Source organism: Setaria viridis, chromosome 5, assembly GCF_005286985.2.
Source record: "Setaria viridis chromosome 5, Setaria_viridis_v4.0, whole genome shotgun sequence".
Classification (NCBI taxonomy): Eukaryota; Viridiplantae; Streptophyta; class Magnoliopsida; order Poales; family Poaceae; genus Setaria; species Setaria viridis.
Window position 1 is genome coordinate 30,942,059 of NC_048267.2, and position 12,600 is coordinate 30,954,658.

The window sequence follows — 12,600 nt, forward strand, 5'->3', positions numbered from 1 at the left end:
CGTAGTAAATTGCTTGTACACACAAGAAAGAACAGTAAAACTTCAGAAACAGCCTATCAAACCTCTGACTTTCTCCTCCTCCCAGTTCCTTGCCCAAACCAAAGAGCTCACGACACCTATATTTCTTTTGTTTTATAATGACACCAGTATTTCCCTACCACAAAAATCGCCGCATTCCCATGCGGATGGATGTGTCACGAGACGGGTGACCGGTGACCTCGTGGCTGGACAAGGAAGAAAGTCCAGATCGCTGGTCCAACACGCTTAGGTCACCCAACCACACCCACCCCAAGCTCCGTTGTCCCATGGCAGGTGGGCCTGCGTCGCCTCCGTCCCCTAGTTCTCCTCTACTCCCAGCGGCCTTTCCCTTTTAACCGCCCGGCTTTGCTGGCGCCTCGCAATTCAACCCCCCACTCGCTGCGACTGCGAACGCTGCTGCCACGATTCACGAGCGGCGAGGAGAGGAGATGCAGAACGTGGTGGAGGTCGAGCCGGGCCGCCCGGCCGCCGATGGCCGCCCCTCCGTGGGGCCCACCTACCGGAGCGCCTTCGCCCGCGACGGATTCCCGCCCCCGGTCCCCGGGCTGGACAGCTGCTACGACATCTTCCGGTGAGCTCTCTCGCCCGCGCTTCGCCCTTCGGTTCCGTGCTGCGGGTGGGGGCTTATGGAGCTTGCTGTTCCATTAGCGAGCCGTGAGGCGAGAGTTGGCGGAAGATTGCTTGCTTGCTTCTTTTGTTTCTTTTGGCTTCGCGTGGTTGATGTGTTCGTGCTGCTCGTGCTCTTGCAGAGCAAGATTCGGAATGCCCCTTTCGGTTATTTGCCTCTGTTCCCTTTCACGGAGACTGGTATTTCCTACACGAGCAGTTTTTCTCGGTTAGTTGCTTGATTATGACAACATGTTTTCTGCCGAAAGAGTAGTGGATTAGTTAGCCGATCTTTATCAGCTCCCCTTGCTTTTGAACCCCCCAAAAAAATAATCCAATTCTGTATGAGATTTATGTGTAAGATTAGTTGCCATGCTCACCTACTACCCTCAGTATTTTGAGATCCTAGTTAGTTATACTTCAGATTCGCGTGGCAGTTGTGGGAGCAATCACTCTTCAGGCTTGCGGTTGCTTCGGATCCGGCTCTACGTTGTTCCGTAGGGGGATAGCCAATCATGGACGCTTCATTTTTTTATCCGTTTTTGTTGCCAGATTTGCCACTTTGGCCTTGGTTGCAACGTATTATTGATCTTCATTGCTCCTTGCTGTTCCTGATGGGTAAGATCTCCTAGATGTTGGTCGGTAGGCAGGCACTGCTATTGTTCTATTCAGTCTCGTGATCTCGTCTATCGTCCTGCAAAAATGTTAATCAAGTTTGAAATCTATCATAAGAAAACTCTCTGAATCAAGTGATCTTTAAAGTGGAATTCGAATCTGTATTGTCATGTATCGTTGCTAAATCTTTGGGTAGTAGTGCTGATGTCACATTGGTGATGGATCAGTACATCAATAGTCTCATGTTTCTTTTGTGTTGGACTGTTGACCTTTCATTCTAGCCTGTAGACTTGCTTCTGACAACTCTTAAATTAGCCAGGGGAATTGGCAGGATAGTTCGGATTCTGACTTCCTTCCGACAGCTCTTAAATTTGGGGAGCTATTTTTCTTTATTCCAATAAATCAAGTGGCCTCTTTGTCTCCAAATACTAAATTCTTTTCTGTGGGTCTCACCATGTCTCTCCTTACACAGGATGGCAGTGGAAAAGTATCCAAACAACAGAATGCTTGGTCACCGTGAGATTGTTGATGGGAAGGTAACTGCATTACTCTGTGAACAACTTGTGTTTCCCTGGAAGACTCTAGCCGTATGGTGCTTTCTCAAAGATGATTTATTATCTTGTTGATAGGCTGGTGCATATGTCTGGAAGACATACAAGGAGGTGTTTGACATTGCAAACAAAATTGGTAACTCTATCAGGAGCTGTGGACTTGCAAAGGTTTGATCACTGTTCTTAGTGTTCTGCTAATTTATTCACTACAATACTAATTTACCTAAGCATTAGATGTTGAATTTTTTCCTCACCTTGAAAGAACACTAGAATCAAACACTGGGAGCTTTTGGTCACCTTAGGCACTTCAATTTCATGCACTGTTGGCTAAATAATCATGCCATCTTTTGCTGACTAAAAGTTTCTATTTTGGTAATTTTGCAGGGTAGTCGTTGTGGTATCTATGGTGCTAATTGTCCTGAATGGATTATCACAATGGAGGTAAAATATTGTCTGTTGGCAGCTTTTGATTCAGTGCATTCTTATCTTTTGCCTATAACTGGGGAAAATTGGATCCACTAAGTTTGTATTTTGAACTACCAAAAATGCTTAAGTTTCTCTTGTCAACTTATTCACCTTAAAGTCTCTATCCTTTGCAGGCTTGCAATGCCCATGGAATCTACTGTGTCCCATTATATGATACACTTGGTATATATTTTTCCATTTCCATGACTTCAGCTTTGGCTATACATGAATGAGGCCACCATGTTCTGTTTGTAATATGTCTCGCTAGGCATTTTTGTTGTGCATCAGTGAACCATATTGCTATTTCCTTTTCTTTAGAGAACATGCATTGATATCCATATGTGTGTACTTTCTTATTTCTTTGAAAAGAATTAAGCCTTGCAATACCTTCAGAACGTATTTTAAATCTGATGGCCTTGTTAGTTTATATGTGAAACAATTATGTTGGGAATTAACTAGGAAAGTGAGTAGTATTGTGAGTATTAATCTGTCCCCCTTCACCACCACTTCTGCATTTACTAGCATTAAAAAGAACCTATGAGCATACATACAGCTCAAGTCTTCTTATTGAACACTCTCTTTTTGTAGGAGCTGGTGCGGTAGAGTTTATTCTATGCCATGCAGAAGTTGAGATTGCTTTTGCTGAGGAAAAGAAAATTGAGTTGGTATGGTTCTTTACCGCACATGCAGAATTAATATGCTTGCAATGCTTCATGTAATCCGTGTCCTACTGTCCTGTCGTGGAACTTCTCTTAATTTTGTGTTCTTGTGTTTGCTTTTGGTGATGAATACGTGAAGTTGGCCCCTATTTGGTAGGGCTTCTCAAAGTGCTTCTCCACCAGCTTTTGGTGAAGCCCTACCAAAGGGTCAATTTCAAAATGGCTTCACCACCAAAGCTGGGGAGAAGCCGCAAAACAGCTTACACTAGAGAGGAGAAGCTGAAAAAAGTGGCTTCACCGGCTTCTCCTCTCTCTCCAAGCATTAAGTGATCATAAAATTACATATATTGCCATTGAGAAGCCGTTTTACCAAACGTTTTGCAAAACGGCTTCAGCTTCACTAAAAAATCCACTCCACCGAAGAAACCGAAGCCATTTTATGAGAAGCCGAAGCTCTACCAAATGGGGCTTAGTGTCTTGTCTATTGTCATTTATCTCTTGAACATTCTGCCACCTGTCTGGATCAATAGAATCATCTATAGTTCTATACACAATGAAAAAAAATTGGCCAAATTTTTTTTTATCTGATGAGTGTTCTATAGCCTAGCTACTATCTTGGTGTGGAAGAGCTTATGGAGAGGAGGGTGAACTAGGCTTAGAGTTTCCATGGCTGTTGATATGGTGTTAGGAATGTTGCTTATCCAATCCATGAGCCAAGATTTATGCATGTAGAAGGTATAGCAAAACGACAGAAAAGCCCCTAGCTATGCATACCTATGATACACAACTAACAGACTCAAACTATTCAACATGGCCTTTTATTGTTATATTTTGAGACAAGATTTTGAGAGCTGTGTTTCTGATATAATAATTTATTAATTTGTCTTATATTTCGATACATATGTTTAATGTTTCTAATGGCATGTTGAATATTTTCAATTTGGGCAGCTCTTGAAGACCTTACCCAAGTCAAATGAGTTCTTGAAAAGTAAGTTCGATATATCTTAGATAGATTCCATCATCATGAACTAAAATGTTTCTACCATGGAATTAAATATGTAATCTTAATATCTTATTGCAGCGATTGTGAGTTTTGGCAAGGTAACTCAAGAACAAAAGGAAGAAGCTTCCAAATTTGGGCTGTCAATCTACTCATGGGATGAATTTCTGTCCCTGGTAAGAGGCTCCAGCTCTTTGTGGGATTCATGAATATTATTGATCTACAGCTTTGCTAATACCATGTCTTTTCACACATGCGAGAGAATAACTGCATAAGCAAATACATATAATCATTCATGGAACATCAAAATAAAGACTTTCGTCATCGCAAATTAGTTTAGTCTGTTGTCGTTGTGCATTCACTTGCATTTATAGATTCAAAATTTTTAACCATTGACCGAAATTTGACTTTGGTGATCACATTGGGTCAAACCATGCCCTACATTTTGAAATGAAGGGAGTACATTATTGTTGACAAAATGTCTAAGTTAAATGTTGCTCTTAATAGTTGATATGACCTTTAAACTACAGTGACCTATCTGCGGTGGACACAAAAGTGTTTGGTTTAACTGTCAATTTCATATATAATATTTAACTAGGCTGATCTTTCTATTGTTGGTGATAATTACTATTCAATTTTGTGTGTGGTGCTCTATCTGCAGGAGGCTGACCAAGAATTTGATCTTCCAGTCAAGGAGAAGACAGATATATGCACTATAATGTATACTAGTGGAACTACTGGTGACCCAAAAGGAGTACTGATATCCAATGCAAGCATTATTTGTCTCATTGCTGGTGTGGACCGGCTACTTAACTGTGTAAACGAGGAGGTTAGATGCTCTGGAAATTCTTGCATTATGTAACCTTACCTCACACACTGGCTAACCTTTAAGATCATCTACAAATATGAAAATTTCAGCTGGCAGAAAGTGATGTTTACATGTCTTACCTTCCTCTCGCGCACATCTTTGACCGTGTTGTGGAGGAGTTGTTTATTTTCCATGGTGCCTCTATTGGGTTTTGGCGTGGGGTAAGCACCACTATTTGTTCACCTGAATACCCTTTTGTCATTTTACTTTTGGGCCTGTAGTGACTGTTAACTTCTTTGTCACAGGATGTTAAGCTGCTGGTTGAAGATATTGGTGTTCTGAAACCAACAATCTTGTGTGCTGTCCCACGTGTTCTTGATCGGATATTTTCTGGTAAGGAGCTACCTGAAACATATGTATATCAGTCTCATAAATAATTTTCATGGATGAGATATCAAATGTGGTTATGAGCGGTAGAATAATACATATGTACCATATGGTCATAATCAGATTGTTTGGCCATTGATTATGATGGGATTATGATGGGTCAATTTGTGTCACTGCCACTATAATTTTCTTTTGTTAAGTACCTGTTCTGTGCTAAACTGCTAATGTTCTTATACTAATTAATGTTTATGGTGTAATTTTCACCTTTCGTTGTAAGAATATTTTGTCGACTTTGTCTAGCCCATCAATAATATGAGGCGCCTTAGCCAGATAGGCTGATCTACTATTCACCTGAGTAGATCGTATGTATCCACATCATATCTAGTCTTACCAATTTTACCTATCACTCGTTTAGAATTTAGTTCATGATTGTAAACCTGGTCATGGAAACCTTCATCCTGTCCTGATTGTCCAGTTTACCCCATTAGTCTGTTCAATTTATGAATGAGCATGTTTCATTTCTGCTCTTACTACATGAAGTATTGGTAGGTGAGGTTGTTTTAGTCTTTCATATAAGCTCATGCGTGAATGTGGTGTGTAGTTCTTGGTCTATCTATTGGAGCAGTTTGCTTTTACTGTTAAAAAGGCTTTGAGACTGCAACTGTGTGTACAAGTTTGAGTGTCCATGGGTATGCTCTTCTCACATTTACCTAATTTTTCAGGACTACAAGCTAAAATTTCCTCTGGTGGTTTTATAAAGAGCACTCTGTTCAATCTTGCTTACAAGTTGTAAGTTTATTATCCTAAATATTCTAAAGTCAATGTTTCTTCTGAGTCTGCTATATGATAGATTTTTTTTCCATTAATTACCAAGTGCCTGTACCTGCAGTTAACCTTATCTTTTACAAGTCGAAGTGTTAACTGCAGATTGTATTTTGCAGCAAGCAGTTTAGAATGATGAGAGGAGCTAAGCACGATGAAGCTGCTGCCATATGTGACAAAGTAGTTTTTAGTAAGGTAATCAAATTTGGCAGCCAATGATTCTTGACTGAATGATTTTGCCATTTTGAATTAACTTATTGATCTTCAGGTGAAAGAGGGTCTTGGTGGCAATGTTAGGGTCATTTTATCTGGAGCTGCTCCACTTGCTACCCATGTTGAAGAATACTTGCGAGTGGTGACGTGTGCACACGTCATACAAGGATATGGTACACTTTTTTGTGATGTGAAAAGAAGAAATTCCTACTCTTGTGATTGGTTCAAGTTGCAACCTTGCTCCTAACATTTTTCTGTTGTAGTTCATCTAGTTGTATAGTGTAGTAGTGTCATTTAAATCTACCATTAAAGCATGCAAATTGGTGCAGCCATGTAAATGAAGTTACTAATTCATAGTTGTCTGTTCACCTCATCTCTAATGCTGCTGGCTTGTATTGTCTGTGTATTATCTGCTTATCATATCATCTCCCTCTTTTTTTCATGACGTTTAATTATAAATGGGTCTTCAACATAAACAGAGAAAAATGGGTCTTCTACATAAACAGGGAAAAGTAAGGGTCTAATGTGTTCTTTTAGCCAAGTTAGGTCATACATGTGCAAGCTGATGCTTTGTTGAGGGTGTGAACGGAATTTGGACTTTTGAACCTGTATCTGTACTGGAATGTCTTGACTCATCTTCTTTCCATTCAGGTCTCACGGAAACTTGTGCTGGATCTTTTGTCTCGTTACCGAATCAGATGTCCATGGTAGGGACTGTTGGCCCCCCAGTGCCAAATATTGATGTTCGTCTGGAGTCTGTCCCAGAAATGAATTATGATGCACTTGCAAGAACAGCTCGTGGAGAGATCTGCATCAAGGGAGAAACATTATTCTCAGGATACTACAAGCGTGAAGACCTTACAAAGGAGGTCTTGGTTGATGGATGGTTCCATACTGGTGTGTTTTGCTAATTGATTACCATACTGTTGCTCTGTAAAGTTTTGACACAGTGATCACATTTTTTGTGATGTCCATTTCTAGCAGTTCAATTAAAAATCCACTCGGGGTTCCAGTCATGCAGCAGAACCAAAATGCTCTATTTTGTGCCTCAATCAAGCTGAGATCTGACACACTTCCCTATTCTGGTTGCAGGTGACATTGGTGAGTGGCAGCCTGATGGAAGTATGAAAATCATAGATCGCAAAAAGAATATATTCAAACTTTCACAGGGAGAATATGTGGCAGTTGAGAATTTGGAGAATATTTATGGCCTTGTTTCTGCTATAGATTCGGTATGTAGTGCTCAACCTTTTAATTTCTATGATCTTTGAATTTTTCTGTGACATTGTTCTATATATGAAAATGTAACAAAACTGGGTTGGTTTGTACAACTTTTCAGATATGGATATATGGGAACAGCTTTGAATCCTTCCTTGTTGCTGTGGTCAATCCCAACAAGGAGGCTCTTGAGAGTTGGGCTGCTGCAAATGGAATAAGTGGTGATTTTGAGTCCTTGTGCCAGAATCCGAAAGCAAAAGAATACATTTTAGGAGAACTGTCAAGAATAGGAAAAGAGAAGAAGGTGAGGATATGGTTGTTCTCATGTTATGCTCTTTCTAGCAATTCTTGTCCGCTTGCTCCTGGTGCACATGCCGTAACACTACTTGTTTCCCCAGCTCAAAGGTTTTGAATTCATCAAAGATGTACACCTCGAACCAGTGCCCTTTGATATGGATCGTGACTTGATCACTCCGACATATAAAAAGAAACGGCCGCAGTTGCTCAAGTACTACCAGGTACTGCTCATTGCAATATTGTTGCAGAGTAGCTCCAGTTTATTTTGTTTACTTGCACCCATATGACTCTCTGTCATTTGTTGAACTGTCCTTGAGTTAGTTTTAAGCTGTACTATGAACGAGATAGCACTTCTCTTTATGCTTGGATACCTCCACCATGGCTAGGCTATTGTTCTTCCATTTTTCATAATTCTTTTGCTGGTTTACGGGTTGTGGTGTCTTGCGCTCAAACAAGACAATTTTTCTGAGTACCCTTCTATTTGCAGGGCGTCATTGACAACATGTACAAAAGTGCCAAGTGAGCTCAGCATGCCATATAGAAGAACATCTGAGATGAAGATTCCCAACGCCGAAGGAGCTGATAGAAGTACCAAACCGAAAAATATTCTCTTTTGCTGTGTATATGTCCGTAGTTTGGATGCCAGAATTATACATCCCCTTTCAGGAATTATTTGCCACTTAGGAGTATATGACAATCGGGCAAATGGGCAATGTTGCCAGCATGCAGAGCTACTCTGCAACTGCCAGTTAGCCAACATCGAACACTGATTAGCAGAATAGTTTGTCGGGGTGAACTTTCAGGCATTGTATACTTGAATCGCACCCTTTACTTGTGTCGCTTCCAGAATCTCAAATTCTACCGAGATCCAGGAATACATTTTTCTTTTTGAGTGCGATCTGTATGAATCGTGACATGCCTCTGGTCCTTCAGTAATATTTCCGAGGGTCTCTTGTGTTGCATTCAAGGAATGGAGTAGTGTCCATGCCTCGCAGTTGTGCGGTGTTCAGAAGAGTAAGGGAGTTCCTGTTCTTACACTGTACTGCAGTAATGAAACTGGTGAGTGGTGACCCACCAGGCCACCGCAGCAACCTCCGCTGCGGCTGCTGGTTCGTTTCTGGTTCTGGAGCTAGTTCAATGTGCCAGGTGCCAGCAGGCCAATATATATTCTTTTTTTAAAAAAAACAAAAGAGACAGTATATATTCGTTCGACGCTTTATGATCGCAATGACAGGAACACCAAAGACACCTTAGGGCACGTACAACGGCGAGCCGTCTGCGTGCGTCCACATCAGCGTTTTTGTCCTCCGTGGCGCGCATTTACTGAAGGAAGAGAGGGTCGCCGTCGTCTCGTTCATCTACGGCGGGAGCTCGTGCTCCCACGCGAGGCGACGACACCCGGGACGCGTTGTGCGACGCGCTGCCAGTCGTCGTCGGTGGTGAGGATCCGCTGCGCGCAGCGATTTTCCCCTTTGGCGCCAAGGCCGCGCGCGCCTTCTCCCCAAATAGCCGCCTCCCCCGCGCGCGCCTTCTCTACCCCCTCCGCCCAAAATCAGCGCATTCCTAGCAGCGGCGACGGCGGCAATGCGGCAGCAAGAGAAGCAGGCGGCGGCTGCGGCGCGAGAGCTCCTCAAGGCGGAGTCGTCTCGGCAGCGGAGAGCGGCGCAGTCGCGGAAGGGACCCGTGTCCTTGTCAATGCGCAAAGGAACGGCGGCGGCGGCGCCTATTGGGAAGCCCACCGTTGGAGCTGCAGCGACGCAGATGCGGAAGCCCGCTGGGGGACCTGCGGCAGCGCCGGAGCTGGGGAGTATGGGCCTCGCCGCACCTCGGCCGGAGCAGAACGGCGCGGGTGGATCTGGATGCGCTTCACCGACCTCCTTCGCCGACGGAGCTGCTTCTTCAATAGCTCTGGCAGCTTCTTCGCCGGCGCCGGTCAAAGCTCCATGCCTCAACCGTGGAGCTTTCCTCAATCTTCAGATCCAGCGACATGGTAAATTACTCATTCTCAATTTTGCTCATTTGAACCAGTGAAGATGGGAGGCTGTATACAAAATGTTTTTTCTTTTTGTTGATTTGGATCACTGAACTAATCACTTACTGAGCTAGACAATCTGTTGGATTGTTTGATGCACGCATTTGCTAGCATGAATGAGATTTTACAAGATGGATTGTTTGAGTAACCTAGCAAACAGAAACGAAATGCTTTGTTTGATGTAGTACTTGAAAACTGAAAAGAGACGCAAAAGTGGACACTAGAAAGAAATGTTTGCTCTTGGTAGGCTCACTCTTCTCCTTTTCTTATCTGCAAAGTTGTTGACAGATGTTTTGAACAATGTGATGTGTGAGATAGTTGTTCAGTACATTAGTGACAGATCCTACTTGTTGTGCAACTGAAAGTTTCCCCATGCATGCTTGCTGATCAGTAGCATGTTGTTGTCTTCTTTTGTTTCAAGTGATAGATGCATGGTTGTTAAGCAGTCATGGTTGAAAAAAATTTATCAAGTATATTACCTGTTGGATGCAGTGATAGTTGCTCAGTAGATTTGTTAGATCCTTCTTGCTGTTTAGTGTTCAGATAATGGCAATTGATACTTGCAAGTATGTTTATCAGTCATGGTTTCAGAAATTTAGTGATGTTTTTGTCAGTACATAGCAGTTGTGTATGCCATTGATATATGCAGTCATGTTTACTTCAGGTAGACCATAGGTGATGTTTGTCATAGTTGGCACTGTCACAACCATTCTTATTGTAAGCAGCAAAGGAATTGTGGGAGTTAATCAAATATGTCTGTGTTCATGGTTTAGCAGTTTAACAAATATGTTTCAGCCCAGTAAGCATTGTTTGTGCAGTCTTGTATTTGATATCTGGTGGCTTGCTGAATAATGTGAATTTTTTCAGGGATAAAAATCCAACACCTCCTGGTGGCTTCACAAATTTTATCCAGCCTCATTTGTCTCAGAATTTTCATTTTGTGGGGGGTCATGCTCAGTTTGCTCCATTCAAGCCACCGCGCACTATGGAAGATACACCATCAGAAGAAGAAATAGGCACTCCTCTTTCCACAACTAAGAAAAATAAGTATGTGACTGTTGACAGCGGGGATGACTTTGACCCCTTGTTTACTTCACCCCCAACTCCCAACTTTGACACTATGCAAAAAGAAGATTCCCCATCACATCAAACTTACGGTACATGCATGGAGTACTAAATGTAGACGAAATTAAAAACTAATTGCACAGTTTTGTTGTACTTTGCGAGACGAATCTTTTGAGCCTAATTAGTCAATATTTGGATAATAATTCACAAATACAAACGAAACGCTACAGTGTGTTACAGTGCTGTAACAGTAATTTGACACCTCCCAATTTTGCCAACTAAACAAGGCATGAGTTACCTAGGACTGAGAAGCGAATCCTTTGGGCACAAGAAGAAGATGTCAGGCTGGTGAGTTTTCAGTGCATTTTCATGCTAATTTCAATTGGCTCACTCACTGTGAACTGTTTCAGTAAGGTAAATGTACTTGATAATATTACAGATGAGCTCATGGCTGCATAATTCAACGGACTCAAGCATCGGCGCTGATAGGAAGAATGAACAATATTGGTATGATGTTGCTGACACCTACAATGAGACTACCCCAAGTCATAGGAGAAGAAATGCTAAGCAAGCGAAGGACCGTTGGCATAAGGTTAATAAGTGGACTGATCTCTTCCATGGTGCTTGGTTGAAGGCTCGAAGGGTTTTTATTAGTGGGTATAATGATCAAATGTGGATTGATAAGGCCCATGTTTTCTACGTAGAAGAAAACAAAAAGCTCAAGCTGGGGCATTTTGTTTTGATGGATGTATGGTACACTGTCCAAAATGAGGCAAAGTGGATAACATACAACAATGAGTTGAAACAAGCACGCAAAAGGAAGAGTTCAGATAAGGATAATTAAGGAGAGGACATGGACAATGCAGACCTGGAGGATCTGGAAGAAATTCCAAAGCCAATGGGGAAAAAAAAGCTAAAAGGGCAGCACTTGAAAAGAAAGCTAAAAATGCCAACAAGGACATTGACTACAGATCTTGAGGAGATGAATACATTTGGTAAAATTCAGACTGATGAACATGCAAACCGGCTGAAGGTATTGGAAGTACAAAAGAAGCTATCATCCGAGAAGATTGAACAAGCAAAGCTTGCCCACCTAGCAGCAAAGGAGCAAAAGGAGGCTGCAGAGGTGCAAAGGGAGGCAAGAAAATATGAAGTCGAAGCTAGAATGTTTGAGACATATAACCGCCTCCTCGCTCTAGATGTAGCATTGACGTCCGGTGATGAAAAGTTAGAGCATGCAAATACAATGAAGTGTTTGAAGAAGAAATTATTTTCTGATTGCAACTGAGATTAGTGTTCCATTTTATGGTTTCTGTTGTGCTGCACTGCTGCCATTTGAAATAGTTGATTGACTGTGCTGGTTGCTTGCAGGTGCTGTTCACATTGCTGTCCATGGTGAACTGTGATGAAAAACTGTGCCATCTCTTGCAGTTTCTGTTAACTGTGAAAACTGTGAACTGTTTTTTTTGCTTCTGTGAACTACAGTTTGCTTCATTAATGGTGAATTCTGTTAGTCAATGTCGATGGTGAACTCTGTTACTCAATGTTGAATGCGAGTGCCTTTGTGAATGCATATGTGAGTGCCTTTGTGAATGCATATATGAGTGCCTGTATGAATGCATATGTGACTGGCTGTGTGAATGCATGAGAGAATTTCAGAGGCCACATGTGCGAATTAAAAAATGGCTGCATGCATTCCATCGGTTACAGAGGTGATGGCTGTGTATAAATATATGCTATTGCAGAGGATCAGTTCAGACACAAGTTTTCCTCTTCCATTCTGTTACTCAATGGCGCAGGGTGATGACCCTGCTCTGCAGCCT

General features: G+C 42.1%; 1 protein-coding gene and 1 long non-coding RNA gene across 3 annotated transcripts; both read left to right on the forward strand.

Moving 5' to 3' along the window:
• The first annotated feature begins 394 nt into the window (after window positions 1-394).
• Window positions 395-8,578, forward strand: LOC117856080 (long chain acyl-CoA synthetase 4). Of its 2 annotated transcripts, none has more exons than XM_034738509.2 (19): window positions 395-610; window positions 1,733-1,796; window positions 1,890-1,979; window positions 2,196-2,252; window positions 2,411-2,459; window positions 2,865-2,941; window positions 3,884-3,923; window positions 4,017-4,111; window positions 4,597-4,764; window positions 4,854-4,964; window positions 5,049-5,136; window positions 5,853-5,919; window positions 6,072-6,147; window positions 6,221-6,338; window positions 6,817-7,062; window positions 7,258-7,397; window positions 7,505-7,687; window positions 7,782-7,901; window positions 8,168-8,578. In XM_034738509.2, exons 1-19 carry the CDS (start codon window positions 468-470, stop codon window positions 8,201-8,203), a joined length of 1,968 nt encoding a protein of 655 aa, XP_034594400.1. In that variant the 5' UTR covers window positions 395-467; the 3' UTR covers window positions 8,204-8,578. The 2 variants fall into 2 exon arrangements, with proteins under 2 accessions (XP_034594400.1, XP_034594399.1); XM_034738508.1 differs by lacking the exon at window positions 395-610 and adding an exon at window positions 651-874.
• Window positions 8,579-9,676: 1,098 nt separating this feature from the next.
• Window positions 9,677-12,295, forward strand: LOC117856083 (uncharacterized). Its single transcript, XR_004640608.2, has 2 exons — window positions 9,677-11,125; window positions 11,217-12,295. It is a non-coding gene; the product is annotated as an uncharacterized lncRNA (long non-coding RNA).
• The last annotated feature ends 305 nt before the right edge of the window (window positions 12,296-12,600 follow it).